This window comes from Crocuta crocuta, unplaced genomic scaffold, assembly GCF_008692635.1.
Source record: "Crocuta crocuta isolate KB4526 unplaced genomic scaffold, BGI_CrCroc_1.0 scaffold30, whole genome shotgun sequence".
NCBI lineage: Eukaryota > Metazoa > Chordata > Mammalia > Carnivora > Hyaenidae > Crocuta > Crocuta crocuta.
Genome location: NW_027528345.1, coordinates 6,299,272 through 6,319,036, shown reverse-complemented (window position 1 = coordinate 6,319,036; position 19,765 = coordinate 6,299,272). Strand labels below are relative to the sequence as shown.

Sequence of the window (19,765 nt, the reverse complement as noted above, 5' to 3'; positions counted from 1 at the left end):
CATCATCAATTCTGTGTCAGGCATGCCTGAATCACCCCCAGGGCCTCACCCGCAGCTCCTCTGAGCTCCTAGAGAATCCAACTTTCTAATGGACATTCTGTGGATGCATCCCGTAGACCCCTCATACTCAAAATATCCAACACTGAACAGTTTCCTTGAAACCAGCTTCTCTCCTCATATTCTACCTGCAGATTCAATCTCCTGGAAATTACCTCAACAATTCTATTCCTCACCTGCCATACCAGTCATCTCTTTAACACTTATCTAATCTTTTCCCTGATCTCTCTGCCTACACCCAATGCCTCTATTTAGGTGTGGGGATTAGCCAGCTGTGTGGGTTACCTGGTGTAGCCTACCAAAATATCCTTCTCCTACCAAAATATCTTCCATTCTGTCAAAATGATCTGATCTTTTGCAACATAAACATACAGTTCTCTTGTTTACAAATATTCCCATGGGTAAGGATAAGTTCATTAAGGATTAAGTTCTAGTTCCCTGGCTGAGCACACGAGACCCATTATGATATAGTCCTTGCTTATCTGACATTCCCAGCTATGAACCCTTTGTTCTCGCTCTATTTTGAACTGGCCAAGCGGTTTCATGCCCTTATACTTTTAAATGTGTCCCCTCTCTACATGAAATGTCCATTCCCTTTACCATACTTCAGACAGACAACTTCCACTCACTCTTCAAAATCCAGTTCAAATATCATGTGCTCTAGAAAATCTCATTGGCATTTACCTTCTTAACAATCCACCAAATAATCACCACCCCTCACTTGGCTCTGTAAGGGTAGGCACCAAGTCTTACTGGTCTTGGTATCCCAGCAACTGATGCAGTGTTTGGCATAGCAGGTGCTCCATAAATGTTTATCGAATGAATAAATGACTGGATGAGTAAAGACGTAGGGAGGACTTCAGAAATGAGGAAATACAATGCAGGTGGTGGGCAGAAACAGTAGAGGTGAGGGAGTGGAGGAAGACAGGCCTGAGTCCTAGAGCGTATAGGGGGTGCGTAGGTGGCGTCAGCACTGGAGAGAGAGGAAAAGGGGTGGGCACAAGGAGATGCTGAAAAAGAGTTAGTATTAATTATAGTAAGTAAGTGGAGAAAGTAAAATATGAAGGTCATTGCTTTAACAGATCTTTAAAAATAAACTTGGAGATGGAGGATGGTGAGGTCAAGTTAACAAGTATACAAGAGGCAGGGCCAGAGACAAACAGGGCCCACCCCATCATTTTTCTGCATTCCATTTATGTCACCTGTCCCCTGGGAAGGCTTCACCAAGTTCTCAAGAGACTGGAGTCTATTTTGTGCTCTAAGTACAAAATGGTATCTTATGGCTTTTAAGCCAGATTTTATTTTTTTTAACACTTATTTATTTTTGAGAGACAAAGAGTAAGCAGGGGAAGGGTAGAGAGAGAGGGAGATGCAGAAACCAAAGCAGGCTCCAAGCTCTGAGCTGTCAGCACAGAGCTAGACATGGGGCTCGAACCCACGAACTGTGAGATCATGACCTGAGATGAAGTCAGACGCTTAACCGACTAAGCTACCCAGGTGCCCCTAAGCCAGATTTTAGAGTGACAGACTATTTCTCTATGTTCTGTGTCTGAATTCTCAGAAGTTGAGACCAGACACCCAGGGAAGCAATTTTGGTTAAGACACCAGGGTTACTTTAATAATCTCAAAGGATGGTGGGGAATTCACTAAATAAAAGAGAAATTTCCCTCAAAAATAAAACCCAAAAAACATATGCCATATAGGACTTCATCAGGATGGTGGGGGCACTATTAATGTAAACTCAACTAGCAGTTGTATACGTGTGTTGGAACTCTAAGCTCAGGTCACTTTATGAGTGCTAGGCCCAGACAGTGGTGCTCCAGCTGAGGACAGAAAGATGCAAAGGGCTTGGTAGCTACCTTGAACAGGGTCAGTTAGCCAGGGGAGGCATGCCCACAATCAGATGCCATCAAAGCAGGAATCAGGAGCTATTAATGCCTAAAGAAAAGAGCAGCAAATCTGTGTGGAAAGTTGAGGGTTACTACTGAGGCTTGGCAGGAATTCTTCAAGTAGGGAAGAGAAAGGTGTTTCAGGCAGAAAGGAGATCTAGTCCCCTCCACTGGGGAGAGGGGAAACAGCACTGGTGGCTGTATACAAGCCTCCAGGCTCATTTGCCAGAAGAGATTTCCATTCAGTGGTGAGGAGGCATAATTAAAAAGGTAGACAGTGGTGTCATTAATGAATATGGGGAAAAGCAGGAGGAAACTAATGAGACCATCACCAAAGGCACTCTATATTTATTTTAGAGGAACAAAAATAATTCAAAAGGCACTTGGAAATTCTCTCTCTCACAAAGTAAAATAACAAAAAATAGTTTCACTCTGGTAATGAATATGGAACAACAGACTGCTCTCAGATATTAATCTTTCTAATTCATTAGTTATTATTTAGATAATAGGAAAATAATTTAAAATATTGAAAAAATCTCTCTTTAATAGTCATTATTCCATCCTTTCTTGTAGGATGGGATGAGGTCAAATTATTTTGTAGGTAACTATTTTAATGAGACTATGAAACTCTACAAGTCATACCAACTTCTCCCCAAAGCACAGCCTTTCCCTATAACTTTCTCACAATGCTCTTTATTTGACTAGTCAACTACAGAAAAATAACTCTTTCTTTTCAAGATATGTCTTTGGTGTTAAAATAACAAATGACATTCTGCCTCAGAATGTTGTTGGTACTAATGCTGATAATAGCTCCATAAGAAATATTTACAAAGATGACTCATTTTGGAACCAGAGGTAATTGTCTTACAGTCCTTTTGAAAATGAACAGAATAAATAAAAAAATATAGCTTCTACATTATGTACTGAAGTTACACCCTTAAACGAACCTGGTCCCAAAACCTAACAAAAGCAAAAATGAAATTTAAATCAAACTTCAGGCTGCAAAGTATGTTGACTGAAGTGCGTATAAGATGAACTCTTCATTCACTGGAGGAAGCAGATGTGTTTCCATGTTTCGTGTATATTTTTAAAAGCAACTATTTTATATATAGAATGTGATTTAATAAAAATCATCCTCTGTCTGCAGACTTGTAAACAGGAACTGCAAAGTGGAATCTTTGCAAACACAAACCCCTCTGCATAAATGCAAGGGCTGTCAACCAAAATGTTGTGCCTCCTTTCCTAAGCCCCTAAGCTGAAAAAAGATTAATAAGAGTTCAGTGTAACAGCTGAAAAGGCACAGATACAAAACCCAAGGATTGTTAGCCTTCTATTATATATAAGCATGTCATACATGATAGAAAAGGTGGTGTTTCCTCTGGATACCTGTTTTGAGCTGTGCCCATTTAAAGGTACCCAAGAGCTCAGAGTCAAGTCCAAATGAAGAGAAACAGAGCCCAAGCAAATACTGCACCAATGGACAAAGCATTCAAGAAGGAGGGGACCTGTGCTTAATTCCAAACCAGCAAAATGGTTCTGAATTCAAGCCAGTGATTATCCATGAGGTCACTCAAAGAACCAGGCAGAAACCCTGGGCCAGAAGAAATAGACACTGGCACAGCAGGTCGGAGGTGTCAGAGGGAAGCCCTGTGGTCCCACCGGCAGCAAAACAGCATGCCCCTACAGGCTCTCTGTCCAGGCTTGCTTAAGTGACTCATTCAGAAGTGTATCGGCCAACAGCAGCCCAAGCTGAATCACCTCTAATAATAATAGTTCTGTGTTCATTCTCAGACAACACAGTTAAGAGTGCTCTGAGGATGGGAATGATGTACCTCAATGAATATTCCAGTTCACTGCTTCCTAATAAATCTTGAGCTTTGTACAACATAAATATTGACAACGATACACAGAGTCACCTTATTTGAAAGCCTGATTGTGTAACTGGATCTAGTGGAGAAAAACATGCTTCTCTTCATTTCGATATGCCAGGTGATTATGTGGGATCCCAAACATGCCCCAATCTAATTTATATCAACTAAAACTTCACTGAAGACTTACTCATTTCAAGATATTCATAAAACAATCCCAGTTTGCCCATGGGCTGCAGGTGGTAGTCTTGTTCCCATCGCGGGGCTCTCTTTTCTGCTCTGGAAACTGTGCGACATCGTCCGATTAGGTTCATGACCCAGCTGCCAAAAAGATCAAACTATCAGTGAGAATATCATCATTATTTTGCAGATATCTCAAGCTAAACACGTAATCTTCCCAAGAAATTAATTTATTGATTTCATGCTAAATTTTTTTATTCCTGCCTTCTTACCCTCCTTAACTCGTATTATGTACCAAAGTTTAAGATTGTAACTGCTATTATTTTTTCTCCCAGCTCCTTTTCATGTGGACAGGTAATTTTTTTTTTTAACGTTTTTATTTTTGAGAGAGAGAGGGAGACAGAGGATCTGAAGCAGGCTCTGAACTGACAGCAGAGCCCAATGTGGGGCTTGAACTCTGGAGCCGTGAGATCATGACCTGAACTGAAGTTGGATGCTCAACTGACTGAGCCACCTGGGTGCCCTATGGACAGCTGGTTTTTAAAAATACTTTCTCTCGGGAAACAAAAGCAAAAATGAACTATTGGGACCTCATCAAAATAAAAAGCTTCTGCACAGCTAAGGATACAATCAGAAAAGCTCAAAGGCAACCGACGGAATGGGAGAAGATATTTGCAAATGACACATCAGATAAAGGGTTAGTATCCAAAATCTATAAAGAACTTATCAAACTCAACACCCAAAAAACAAATAATCCAGTGAAGAAATAGGGAAAAGACATGAATAGACACTTCTCCAGAGAAGACATCCAGATGGCCAACCGACACGTGAAAAAAATGCTCAACATCATTCATTGTGAGGGAAATACAAATCAAACCCACAATGAGATACCACCTCACACCTGTCTGAATGACTAACATTAACAACTCAGACAACAACAGATGTTGGCGAGGATGCGGAGAAAGAGGATCTCTTTTGCACTGCTGGTGGGAATTCAACTGGTGTAGCCACTCTGGAAAACATGAAATTTCCTCAAAAAATTAAAAATAGAACTACCCTATGACCCAGCAATTGCACTACTAGGTATTTATCCAAGGGATATAGGTGTGCTGTTTTGAAGGGGCACATGCACCCCAATGTTTACAGCAGCACTATCAACAACAGCCAAAGTATGGAAAGAGCCCAAACGTCCCTTGATGGATAAATGGATAAAGAAGATGTGGTATATATAAATATACAAGAGTATTATTCAGCAATCAAAAAGAATGAAATCTTGCCATTTGCAACTATGTGGATGGAACTAGAGGGTATTATGCTAAGCAAAATTAGTCAGAGAAATACAAATAGCATATGACCTCACTCATATGAGGACTTTTAAGATACAAAAGAGATAAACATAAGGAAAGCAATAATAATACACAAACAGGGAGGAGGACAAAAACATAAGAGACTCTTAAATATGGAGAACAAACAGAGGGTTATTGGAGGGGTTGTGCGGGGGGGGGGGGCTAAATGGGTAAGGGACATTAAGGAATCTACTCCTGAAATCATTGTTGTACTATATGCTAACTAACTTGGATGTAAATTAAATTAAAAAAAAAAACTAATTAAAAATACTTTGTCTCATTTGATTAACTTTATTTTTCCCCTTATTTCCCTGATATTATCCACAATGGTCTGTCCAGAATGAAGTTACCAGAGAAAATAAAATGAAGACAGGCATGGTATGGGAGCTGGTAAGAGTGTTCTGGAGAAGAATGAAGCAGAGTTAAGGAATGGAGTGTTGGCATTTGTGGGAGGGGAGTGGTGTGGTGCAGTGGCAGGGAAGGGCTCACCAAGAGTGACGTTTGAATACAAATATGAAGTAGGCAGAGGGAACAGCAACTACAGAGCCCTAGAGGCAGGAGCAGGCGTCCTACATCTGACAGACAGCATGGAGCCTGGTGTGGTCCAGGCCGAGCAGAAAACCAGGCTGGAAGTTTTAAGAAGTGGGGAGCCTCAGAGACCATTGTGAGGATTTGGGGATTTTTTACTCTAGGGGAACCAGGGAACCATTGAAGGGCTCTGAGAGAAAAGGCATATATTTTCATTTTAGAACAGGTCCAAGACCCTATTTTAAGCTGAACAAATCAAGGCCCAGAGAAGCGAAATGCCTCCTCAAAGTCACAGTGCATAGCTGGTTGAAAACACAGCCCAGTGCTCTGGTCTATCAGACACCGGCCCCACAGAGCTGTCTCCTGGTCTCTTAGGTTATTTTCTTTCTCAAAGCCTCCAAATAAATGTTTCACCCCCTTTTATGGCTTTTTTTTCCTAAAAAGAAATCGAAGTCTGGTAGTGAAATGAGGTATGCACCTGTAGCCTGAAGAACCATTGCCCCCTAAAGCAACAGCTGGCTTGTGGTGTACTCATGGAGTTCACCAGAAGAGGCACAACAGCAGCAAACAACTTCAAATACAAACATCTGGGCTAAGCTTTGGCTGATTAAACAATACACTGGTACAGACTGCAAATTCGAGTAATGAGAAGGCCTCACGCTACTGTAAAGACAAGTGTGTGCGTTGCATATGCACCTGAGTGTGTACCCCGCCCCCGGACAGAGATACACATTACAAACAGCTCATCATGCTAGGTTTCCCACTGCTGGCTAGTGTGTGTCAGCTTCACTGACCACTCACCCAGGTTTACCAAGGGGAGATTTCTCTCCAACAGAACGTGCCCCTGGCTTCACAATCTTTCCCCATTTCTTTCTCTTCTATGACATGAGAGACACAGCAGGCGGCTGTGGAAAGTGAAGCGGACATGGTCTCAGACATCCCTGAATGTGAATCTACACTTTATTGCTTACTATTTAACTTCAGTGGGATGATAAAACCTATATTGCCCAGGGTTTCTGACAGGGTTAAATACTTCAGAACAGGTAAAATATTTAGCACATTTCCTAACACACCAAAACCGCCTTCACAGGATTTTGTACTGGCCAATACAGGCTAACTGGCTAAGGCCAGGCCGACTGTAAATACAGCCCAACTTAGGAGCTTGGCTAGGGGATGCAATGCTTGGATTGGGGAATCTCACGTTGGCACTTGGAATGACCCGGAATGCTTGTTGCTGGTGCTATTTCCTGTCTCCCAACCTAAAGCTCTGTTATCAATGAAGTCTAAGGCATGGCCCGGGAACCTGCAGTTTTACACGACAGGGCCCTTGTGAGGGAGGTGGCATCAATGACTACACATCCATCACCCAACAAAATTCCTGGTTTCTACTGTCTTTGTTTGTTTTTTAGCTGTATCTCACACGTCTAGCCTCAGGCTTTGGACTGAACCCTCTCCATGCCCCGGAGAAGCAGGTCTTTTACTCTAGGGGCTCCAAATCCATTACAGTTTGGACTAAGGATGGAACTTTTGCCTTGGCAACCACCTCCATGACTGGTGTGGCTGGCACTTCCCTCTCGCGTGGTACTGCCTGCCCCGACCCGTAACAGGTCATATTAGAAAGACTTTTCTGGGGCGCCTGGGTGGCTCAGTCGGTTAAGCGTCCGACTTCAGCTCAGGTCATGATTTCACGGTTTGTGGGATCGGGCCCCGCGTCGGGCTCTGTGCTGACAGCTAGCTCGGAGTCTGGAACCTGCTTCGGATTCTGTGTCTCCCTCTCTCTCTGAACTTCCCCTGCTCACACTGCCTCTCTCTCTCTCAGAAATAAATAAAAAAAAGTCTTTCTGACGGGCTTTCTTTTCTAAGCTCCAGGCTCTGAGCCTCTTGTTCAGTCTTTCTGAGTTGAACCACTCATCTGTAGTAGGAAATCTTGGGCTGTCTCCCATCCATCACTATTCTTAGTCTTTTGGGTTTTCTAGTGGGTTATGATTCTCATTCAGAGATCTCAATCTTGACTGCACAGGAGAACCACTTAGAGAGCTTTTTAAAAATACAATGCTAGATACTTCTGTCCCTGGCTGAGAGAGAGAGACAACATGAATAGGGGAAAGAGAGAGGGAGACACAGAATCTGAGGCAGGCTCCAGGCTCTGAACTAGCTGTTAGCACAGAGCCCGACGCGCAGCTTGAACCCATGAACCGTGAGACCATGACCTGAGCCGAAGTCGGACGCTAAACCGACTGAGCCACCCAGGTACCCCCACCACTACTTTTTTGAAATCAGAAAATAGCTTATAGACAACCAATTAGTCATCAAAATTTAGTGTTAAATAATTAGCCTACTTCCTTCAGAAAAATGCTTTTTAATAATCGGAATTAAGCCTTTCCTTTATTTGATATATTTATTCTCATACATAAGCCCAGTATTTGTACATGACCTACTTTTACTCATTTGGAAAAATCTGAATATGAACTCAGTGAAGGTAAGGTTGTTTACTGAACTGTAAGGCTCCAAAATATTAATTTTTACAGCTAAGACCAGAATCCCTTTTTTTTATGATGGGGGAGGGAGGAGAGGAGAGAAGTGGAGGAGAATGGAGGGTGTCTGTTTAGAACAGACCCTGACAGTTTACAGTGAAAGTGGAGGATGAGCCTGGTGAAGAAATCTGGAAGGAGACACTGAAACCCAAAGGTTTCTGTTCTATAAAAACAGAAAGAAAAGAAAAAAAGGGGGCTAACTGTTACGTGAAGAGAATGAACAGGAACTCGGTACTGGGGAACAGAGGGGGGAAGTTAGGGGAGGGAAGAGAAAGAAAGAGAGGGAAGTTGTCTATGGCCGGGGAAAGACAGGCACAGGACCTGAGGCCTACAAAGCCTGGGGCGCCCGGGTGGCTCGGATGGTAGAGCGTCTGGCTCTTGATTTCAGCTCTGGTCATGATCTCATCACGGTTATGGGACCGAGCCCCGAGTCAGGTCCATGCTCAGCGTGGAGCCTGCTTGGGATTCTCTCTCTGTCCCTCCTCTGCTCTCAGGCTCTTTCATTCTCTCTCTCTCTCTCTCTCTCTCACACACACACACACACACACACACAATCCAGTTATATAGGAGAAAGAAAGACTTTTAAAACATGGAGGATTTTTATTTCAAAATTAAAGTTGAGTTTCTGCCTCCATGCCCCAAACATCAGTAAAGACTGCTTGTGTGAGCAGTTTCAGACACTGAGGAGAGGGACCACACTGCATTTGGGATGGCATGAGCAAAAAGAATAGATGTAGAAGGCAACACAGGGAAAGGAGATCTAAAGTTTTGTGCGCACAGGAAGCCAGAGCCAGAAATGATCTTGAAAAGGTTCACTGTAATAGACAGAAGAATGGATCCCCACCCCCAGATGTCTGTGTCCCACTCCCCAGAACATAGGAGTATGTTAAGTCACATGGCAAAGAGGAATTAAAGTTGCAAATGAATTTTTAGATAGTTTCCTGGATCATCCAGGTGGACCCAGTGTAATCACCAGGGTCACTAAAAGCGGAAGAGAGAGGGAGGGGGACGGGATCACAGAAGAGTCAGAGACATGCAACACTTCTGGCTTTGGGATGAGAAAAGAACCATAAGCCAAGGAGTGTGGACAACACCTAAGAAGCCGGAAAAGGCAAAAGAAACAGATTCAACCTAGAGGCTTGTGAAAGAACACATCCTTGGTCACACCTTGACTTTTGCCCACTGAAACCCCTGTCAGACTCATGACTTCTAGAACTGTGAGATATTAAATTTGTGTTATTTTGTGGGTTTTTTTTTCATTGTCCTCCTATTACCATTAAGTTGGTGGCAATCTGTTCAGCGGCAATAAAAGATGAATAAGCCCCCCGAAAATGCGCAGAAATTGAGATGGCCCTGGACTATTTACTTTGATACTGGATAGGGCTTCAGTGAAAACTGAAAAGGACAGTATGACCTTAGCTAACATCTGTTGTTCTCATTTCTTAGGGAAAGAATAGTTAAGTCAAAACATTTGTGCTTATTATTCTAGATGATTATCTCTTAAAACATTATGTAATCCTGGTGCCTGAGGACCACAAGAGAACTGCTCTTCTGGAAAGCACATGGATTTGGAGTACTGGGATCTTGGATTTGAATCCCACAGTAGCCTCTTATGGATAAGGCAAATGTGGATAAATCATTTAACCTCTTTAAACCAAAGAATCTTCATTTGCATAAGGGAGATAAAAATAAGGACTGTTTGAAAGATTAAGTGAGAAAGATCTATAAAGTGCTTAATATAGCGGCTGGCACACCCTAGGATCACAACTGATGATTTTTAAACCATGCTATAAACGGGGGAGCAAGTTGGGCGAGGCGAGGCAAATAGTTAACAGCTCCAACAAAGGCCATCTCTCCAATGACTAAGATCAGTCAGTTATCAATAACAGGCTAACAGGCATAAAGTGTAGCAGATGGCGCTTTAAGTTAAACAGAAAGAGGTACGTTTTTAAAAATGTAACTATTAAACACTGGATACATTCACACTGTTGGTCTAGAGACTTTAAATAGAGTTCACTCCATGTGCGAGGTAGGCATGCGGTTGTGTGAACACACAGGCAAATGATTTGGATGGGTGCACTGGTCCACCCTGGTCACACCCCCAGGTTACACAACTTAATACTCACGGAAGTAACACCTCTTGTATGTTATTCCAGATCGCTTTTCCACCCATGATTATTGTCAGCTGTGTCGTCAGTTCAAGAAGACAGCCACCTGGGTCACACTGGAATATTAAAAAGAAAATCTCACTGAAATTTTAGATGGGTCTAACATGAAATTGAGAGGCATCAATTTTCTTTTTTTCTGATATAGATTCTGCTGAGGCAAAAAGGCTCTGAAGAATACACAGTGAAGAAACTCTTCATGGGGCAATTGGGAGAAGACACGAAGGAGCTTATAAACTGTCAAGAGAATACAATTCTATACTCATACCTCTTCATTTCTGTATTTTCCCAGCCAATAGACTGGGTCTCCGGGATAACCTACGAATTTGCCCTTAAAGAATGCGATGTAGAAACATGAAGAATAGTAGTTGACAAACTGGAATAAGAACATCTTCATGGTCAGGCTGTTCTCATAATCAGTCTGGGTCCTTGGGAGTTCTGTAGTTAAATAAAGGCAAGACTTTAAAATTGTGAACAGCTTTGAGACCGTAATCAAAGACACTGATACATGAGTTAACATGTTAAAGAAAAATACAATTCACACTGTTTTCATTTAAGCTGTTTTGAATTCCTTAATTTAGCTGCTGTGTTTAAGTTTACACATTGTTACAAGAATCCACCCCCACCCCAAGAATGCAAAATCCCACATGGCAAAAATATTCAAGGGTTCCTTAACATTTACAAGCCCAATGTTTTCAAATGGGCAAGGCTGTCCTCTCTCAGGTCTAAGTGGACAAAAAATTATTTTTGCACAGCCTGCTAAATGCTATGGTCTTCCTGAATGGCAATCAGGCAGGGCTGTTGAAACAAACAAAACAAGGGGGAGCTTGTTACAAGCATTTGGGGAAGAGGAAACAGGTCATCCTCCTACTTGAGAGTTGAAATCAGTCTGATCATTTTCAGACGATGACCACTGAGCAGACCATTTGGAGAATGACCCAGGCATATGCAACATGTGGGGAGTGCTTAACTCTGGCCACTAAGCAGCTGCCTGGGATAAAAGCCAGAGAGAGAGAGAAACATTTATTACAAAAGCCGGAGCTGATGAGAACAGAGCTATATTAATATGAAGAGCATGGGGGGAGCCACGCAACAGTGTGATTACTTGTCCTCTCAGCAAAAAAGGAGCATATTTGCCACTGGAACCATGACCCTATTCCACTTATTTGCAATAAAGAGACTATTTACTTTCAACAATAGGGTACGTGATCTAATGTAATTGAAAATATTATTCAGCACTGATCTGTTTACACAGAGCTTGGACATTATAATGATTGTCTTTGCTTTGTCCCTTTTACTAATGCAAAGCTGTAGATAATTCATTTCCCACACAGGTCAGACAAAATATGTTTACACTTGAAATTCTCTAAAATTTGTAACATACGGAAATTGAAATGCCTAAAAGAGACAGTCTCTATTTTTCACCAGGGTCTAAAAAGGTCTTAGAAATGACCTAAGCTATAATAGGACCTTACCAAAATTAGTAATCATGATTGCTACTTTTTCATATATGGTGTTCAAAATCATGATGATGATAAAGCTGATGAGGGAAGCGGTGATAGATGTGGCTGTCTGTGGAGTCAGGTACTTCTGGATGGGATCTGTCCCATTAAGGTTCTTGGGAAGTTTTGCAGAAAATACAATGAACACTGAGAGCCTGTAGACAATGATCCCAATAACTGAGGCGATGATCAATAGGATCTAGAAGCACAATAAACACAGCAACAGGAGATTCACTAATAGTCTTTTTACACTTAAAAATTAACCCTGTGCTCAAATAGACAAGTGATGGGTGATGGGATATTCTAAAGTGATATTCTTTAGATGAATTCAAGTTTTTGCCCAGTTATAATCTATGAAGGGGATAGGTTTCTTTCCAGCAGGGAACAGATCACTGGTCCAAGGGTCAACAGTGCTAGTTGTCTTAGTCACCTGTAGGAGGTGAGATTCTGAACAGGACTGGGGAGCCTGAAGAGGTGCCCTGAGGAAGCTTGGAAATGGAATGGCCGCAGGTGTCTGCGGATGAAAGCTTCACGCACTTTCCCCCTTGGATCTTAAGATCTTAAACTGGCAGGTATTCATACCTGCCTTTGCACAAGATTCATTTCACTGATCTGTTGATTTTAACTGCATAGACCAATGTCAGTGAGAGGGTCTGAAGCATAGCTTGAATGTGGTTGTAGGAGGTCACTTCCTCCTAGGCAGGTTTTCTGGCCACTAAGTAATGCACATTAAAAGTCCCTTTTTTTTGGTTTTTATTTATTTCTGAGAGACAGCGTGGGCAGGGGAGGGTCAGAGAGAGAGGGAGACACAGAATCTGAAACAGGCTCCAGGCTCTGAGCTGTCAGCACAGAGCCCAATGTGGGGCTCGAACTCATGATCCGTGAGACCATAACCCAAGCCAAAATCAGACGCTCAACTGACTGAGCCACCCAGGAACCCCTAATGGTCCCATTTTTAAACTGTTTTCCCTACATCTACTTTCTTGGACTTACTCCAAAGCAGGTACTCGATGTGTCTGACTGCTTGTGATGACTGCTACCATGGAGAAAAGCTACAAAGAATGTGAATTTCAGGGCCTAGCAAATCCTGTCATGTTGTTTACAGAAACAGGGGGAGGCTGGGTTTCACCTGTGAGGAGCAGTAAAAGCAGTGATTACAGGCAAGGTCCTGGATCCAGGTTCCTGCATTTGAATCCCAGCTCTGCCTCTAGCTGTGGGACCCTGTGCAAATCCTTTGGGGCTTCAATTTCTTTGCCCACGTAATGGAGGATCCCAATGGGAACTAACATAGGATTGTTGTGAGGATTTAATGAATTAATTACTCCAGGTAAAAACACTTAGAACATGAAGCACGGGCAAATGAAAAGTACTATATACATGTGAGCTGTGGTTATGGGGACTGAAGTGTTAACACGATGTTTTGGTTTTTTTTCCACTTTTAAAGCCATCAGTTTGTATAAAAGGAATTATATTTCTCCCTCTAATCTTGCTCATTATCTCCTTTCTTTCACATGTTTGTGTGTGAGTATACGTGAAAATGCTCCAACGCTGAGAAAAATGTATTAGAAAAGGTATATCCAGTCTTCCTCTCAGAACACAACAAATGCAAGCCATTCAAAGTGAATCTATTCTATTCTATTCTATTCTATTTTATGTTTTGAGAAAGAGGGCTCGACATGGGGCTTCATCCCTGACCCTGGGATCATGACCTGAGCTGAAATTAACACTGGCCACTCAACCAACTATACCACTCAGGGGCCCCTAAATCATACATAATTAACAAGTATTTTTAATAGTTTTTGTTTATTTTTGAAAAGAGACAGAGCATGAGTGGGGGAGGGGCAGAGAGAGAAGGAGACAGATTCTGAAACAGGCTCCAGGGTCTGAGCTGCCCACACAGAACCTGATGCAGGGCTCAAACCCATGAACTGTGAGATCATGACCTGAGCCGAAGTCGGACGCTTAACTGACTGAGCCACCCAGGTGTCCCTCATATAATTTTTAAAAATTATCTTCGTAGGGGTTCCTGAGTAGTTCAGTCAGTTAAGCGTCTGACTCCTGACTTTGGCTTCGGTCATGATGTTATAGTTTGTGGGTTCAAGCCTCGTATGGGGCTCTGTGCTGACAGTGCAGTGCTTGCTTAGGATTCTCTTCTCTCTCTGCCTCTCCCCTGTGCACACACTCTCTCTCTCTCAAAAAAAAAAAAAACTTAAAAAATTAAAATATTGCCATAATTGTTTTTTAAATTATTAAGTAATTATAATAGCTGAGATTGTTTTTAAATACTTACTATTCAACTCAGCACATATTTTTTAAATCCTCAACAGTCCTGTGAGGTAGGTAGTATTGTCTCTTTTAGAGAGAAAAAGAGCCACAGAGATTAAGACTTTGACCCAAATTAAGCAACTAACAAGCGGAAGAACGGAATTCCTCTAAGACTCTGGAGTCACACTAACCTGTATTTGGCACTGCCTCCTACATAGTTTATGAAATGAATTCTAATTCTTTTCAGAGCTTTTATAAACTTGATATGTTTTCATACTTCTTCAGGGCACTTGATAGGTTCAGTATTTCTTCATAGTAGGAAGATTTTTATTCTCAAGTTCCTTATGAATCTTTCCTGATTATAATTTCAATATGTGCTTATTAGAGAATATTTGAAATTACTCTACGGTGGACACTGGTTATGTATGCGGCCCTGGATCTGTTCCCAGTCTTATAAGCAGACCCAGATGGTGTGTTAGGAGAATAACCTCTTCCCCATTTTCAGTCCTATGGTTTGGGCTAGATTGACCCCCACTTCCCCCAGGGTTTACAGGTAGATCCTGATTGGTTTGAGACAAATAGGTATCTTATCTTATTGCACTCAGTAACTGATTCAAGGATTAATATCTTAATGAGAGTCAATGAGACGTGAGGAGAGATCTTTTAGTGTCCATGGGAGAAAGCTGGTCAATAAAGGACAACTAGAGCTAACAGAGACCTCCCTTGGCTTGAATGTGATGTCAGATCTGAAATCCTGCAGCCATTTTGAGACTCTAAGGTAGTGCCTACACCCACCAAGCCAGGAGACCACTGAACATAGAATGATGACAGAACAAAACACACAGTCTTTGATGTCATCTGGGCTGCAGTCTCTATCCTTAATGGAAGCCACTCCTCAGACCTGAGATTTGTAGTTAAAGGAACCATTTACAGGTTCATTTTGTTGTCATCATTGTTGTTTATACCAATTGGAGACTGATTTTCTGTCACCTATAATTGAAGGACTCCTAACTACAAGGGGAACCTGAGTGGCTCAGGTGGTTAAGCACTGGACTCTGATCTTTGCCCAGGTCATGATCTCATAGTTTTGTGAGTTCGATCCCCACACTGGGCTCTGTGCTGACAGTGGGGAACCTGTTTGGGATTCTCTCTTTCCCTCTCTCTGCCCTTCCCACACGTGTCTATCTTAAAAATAAACAAACATTAAAAAAATTTTTTTTAAATAAAGGAAAAAAGAAACCTGGAAAAATGTATCTATTAAGTACATATAGGCATAATTCCTTCAGAACTATGCATTGTTTACATATCCAAAATTATTTTATGTATTCTCCTTATGCCAATCATAACCATAACATTTTCACATGTCATCAAATATTTTCATGGACATACTTTCTTAGGGTAGCACTATATTCTACTGTATGAAGGGCTGGAAGTAGAATATTTTGGCTGAGATTTTATTTATATATAAAGTAAAACCTTGGTCTGTGAGCATAGTTTGTTCCAGAAACATGCTTGTAATTCACAGTACTTTTATATCAAAGCAAATTTCAAGAACTGCTAGCTCAGTTGTGATCATGTGATGTTTGGTGTCATGTTCTACTTGTACTCCAAGACATCGCTCGTTTATCAAGTTAAAATTTATTAGAAATGCTTGCTCATCTTGTGGAACACTCACAGAACAAGTTACTCACAATCCAAGGTTTTACTTATAATAATGTATATAAATAATATAAATGTATATATATATTTGTAATAAACTTTTATGTGACTAATCTTTACTGGCTTTTACTTACCATTTGAAAGAGTCCCTTATTAAAAGTTTTTAAAAGCTGAATTAGTGGATTAAAGCACATAAATATTTTTGACTCTTGATACTTACTGCCAAACTGCTAAGGCGGCCAGAGCAGCTTAAAATTCCCATAGCTCAAGTATGAGAGTAGCTGATCACTGCACTTCCTCCTCACACACACTGAGCCTTATCACCTGATAGGTCAAACACTGTATCTCATTTTAATGTGCACTGATTTAATTAGGATTGAGGCTTGGCAGTTGCCAGGGTATTTTTTATTTTGTGAAAGGGTATTCGTGTCCTCTGCCTCCTTAGTTCTGGAGATCTTTAGTATTATCTTACAAGTGATATGGACGTTTTATGTATTGAACGTATTAACCCTTTGCCCTATTGATTAACAAAAATTTCTTCTGTTGTTTTAGGGTTAGAATGCTTTTGATATGGGGAAATCTTTAAAGACTTTTTTTTAACATTTATTATTTATTTTTAAATAAGTTTATATTTATTATTATTTATTATTGTGAGTGCAAGTGGGGGAGGGACAGAGACAGCGGGAGACACAGCCTCCAAAGCAGGCTCCAAGCTCTGAGCTGTCGGCACAGAGCCCAACAGAGGGCTCGAACTCATGGACCATGAGATCATGACCTGAGCCGAAGTCGGACACTTAACTGACTGAGCCACCCAGGCACCCTGATGTGTGAAAATCTTTAACTATTTTCCTCTAAAACTTCTTCTGTTGCTGTTATGTGTAGAAAGTCTTTTTATATCTAGAGATTACATATTCATCAATATTTATTTCTAGTTTATGGTGTTATCTTTTGAATGTTTCTGGAATTACAATATATGTTAATAGTATGGTTTCAATCTTATTTCTTTCCCAAATAGCTAACAAGCGTTCCACCACCATTTCTTAAATAATCTTTACTTATCCCACTGATTTATAAGGCCTCCCTTCTCATGTATTAAACTGTTGATGATACGAGTCCCGTATCTGGGCTTCATGTCCTATTTTCTAATTTGGCTATTTTTTGAGCCAATAAAATTCTCAATATACTACTAATTATCATATTACTAATATGACTTTATTAATAATAAACCCCAAATTAATTTTTAAAGTCCTGATAGTTTAGGAATATTATCTTTTTATCTGTAATCATTTGTTTAAGTCTTCTTTTATATCTTTCAGTAGTTTTTATGCTTTCTTTGATAGTTCCTATTATCTTTTTCAGGCTATTCCTAGACACTTCATTTTAGTTATTACTGCTGGAAAACTTTAGAATTCTTAATGCCTCCCATTCGGTCTCTTCAACAGAAAATGGAAAACCCAGAACCACTGATCTGATCTAAACAGATGAGGTGGAAGGAACTGGAAGAACCACTGTGAGCAGACAGATACTGAGAGTTGTTCCACGTGGTAGCCGAGTAGTTCTCTGGAAACAATTCTGAGACTACAGAGTTTCCACTGTGCCTTTAGTTTCCTAGCTGTTTAAAATTAGATATTAAAAAGTCTGTGACAGACTTACCCAGAATAAGACAGCACTTGCACAGAGGGTTATACGTATACATTTTCCCCAGGTAGTGAAGGGAACACGCTCTTCTTCCTAAAAATAAATAAATAAATAAATAAATAAATAAATAAATAAGTCAATCAAAAGTGTACTCTGGTGAAATGATTTTTCTCCTGATTGGTCTCTAAATCCTAAGCTTAATTTTGAGCCTCCTTACTCATAACTGCAATTTTTGGTGTTAATTTCAAACATACCCACGACAAGTGGGTGCTCATTTTAACGGTCTTTGAAAATGCAAGTATGAATAATGAACTGTTTATCTGCTGTGACCTTAGCTCAGGATTCTTGCTATCTGGCAATGGTAAGCTGTAAAGTTACATTCCTAAGCTTGTCTGAGATTTTAGAAATGGCAGGACATAGCCCATGCAGGACAGTGAGTTCCACGGTGTCCGCAAATACTTAGTACCCACAATGTGTTTCTTGGTTGAGCTTTATATATTAATTTGGGATAGCCACAAATTTTTAGAGTTTCCATAAATCATAGGAATATATTTAACTTTTAAGACAGGAGATCAATACTTCTAGGATTTACCTGCATTATAAGAATAGCTGTAGTATAATAATAGCTACAAATACTTATATGACATTTACTCTACTCCAGGTACTATTTCTAAGTAGGTTTTGCACATTAACTCAATTAATTCTAATCACAACCGTGTGAGGAAGCAATTCTATTAATCCTGTTTTATAGAGGAAGCTATGGCATAGAGAAGTTAAATAATTTATCAAAAACCATTCAGCTAGTAAGTTGCTGTGTTTGGATTTGCAGACAGTCTCATCCCCAAGACTTCATTACCACACTACAGCCTCTCGAACCCAACGGAGGATGCATTAGCAATGAGTGTATAACGAGGAAAAGAAAAAGGAACCTTCATCTTCAATTTTTTAAAAAGCAGTGTTTCAACGGAAATTTAACGTATCAGTTGGCAATTTTAAAATACCAAACTGTCTTTCTTCAGTACCCTTTCTGTTGCCAATATTATAAGCTTTATTCCCCCCTAGTATTTAAAAGGCATTTTCAACATCTAATTTTATCTAAGTTTCTTCCTTCATTTCTGAATGTGCGGTCCTCCAACAGCACATGCTTTGATCCCATCACCTTCCATAGTAAGCAGTGAGAACTATACATAATGGGAATCCTTGGAAGCTTGCTACTTTGTAAAAGACAAATGTCACCTTCTGCTGATAACTGAACCTCATTTTTTCCCATTCATAAAATGAGAAGGTTGAACTGCTCCCTCCAGTCCCTTTTCGTGTAGGCATCCTGTAAATCTCAGATTCCATTTATAAAATCTATACTTGGGGATATTTTCGGATGCTCTTGGTAAAATCATTTTCTTCCCAAGAATTATTTGTATTCAGACCAATTGTCCTTATGCTGATGGCTGGAAGTACAAACAGCTCTAAATTTTCTGCGTTGAGGGAAAGGAGCAATAATGCAGATGATTCAAAAATTATCTTTCATGGGCTTTGGAATGTTTCTACAGAGGGATATAGCTTTATTTTATTTTTATTTTTGCAGTAGCAGAAGGAAATTTACCTTTCCCATTATATAAAATGCCTAGCACAGGCCTAAACATAGTTGGGCTTCAACAAATGTTTCCCTTCTTCCTCTAGTCTGTCTCCAACTTTAGAAGGAGAGCCACATGGTCTCGCGCGCATCCCAACCAGAAGGTGGAGCAATCACTGAGGTGTTAGTGCAGCACAAAGGGTGGCTGGTCTAGGGTGACAAAGGGGCCATAATAATGAAGGTGCATGGGAAAAACTGAAATTCAGCTACAAAATCCCATGCATCCTTCCCTATACAATGATGTCACGGAGTCTGATTTTTCTTTTCTGCATTTTTTTTACCGGTATGAAAGAAAGGACACAAACCACTGCGTCTTTTCTTCTACATTTTATGTCAGGGTCTAATTGTTCCCACCACTTTTGCTTTTATTTTGAAAGAAGGGGGGTCACATTTATCTCCCATGTCCACCATGGTAAGCAATACTTCTTTACCCTGGCTGCACATGAGAATCACCAGAGAAGCTTTAAAAAATCTGTGTGCCTAGAACACAGGCCGTTAAGTGTC

The 19,765-nt window shown here is 40.7% G+C and overlaps 1 protein-coding gene across 2 annotated transcripts in view; it reads right to left on the bottom strand.

Moving 5' to 3' along the window:
* The window catches only part of ANO6 (anoctamin 6), a 198,616-nt gene that overhangs the window by 20,938 nt on the left and 157,913 nt on the right, over window positions 1-19,765 (bottom strand). For both annotated transcript variants that reach the window (XM_077753242.1, XM_077753243.1), the window contains 5 exons: window positions 17,647-17,724; window positions 12,043-12,268; window positions 10,836-11,005; window positions 10,529-10,626; window positions 4,005-4,135 (listed from right to left, as the gene is read on the bottom strand). In XM_077753242.1, the coding sequence (XP_077609368.1) occupies window positions 4,005-4,135; window positions 10,529-10,626; window positions 10,836-11,005; window positions 12,043-12,268; window positions 17,647-17,724 (703 nt within the window). The remainder of the gene's footprint in view (window positions 1-4,004; window positions 4,136-10,528; window positions 10,627-10,835; window positions 11,006-12,042; window positions 12,269-17,646; window positions 17,725-19,765) is intronic.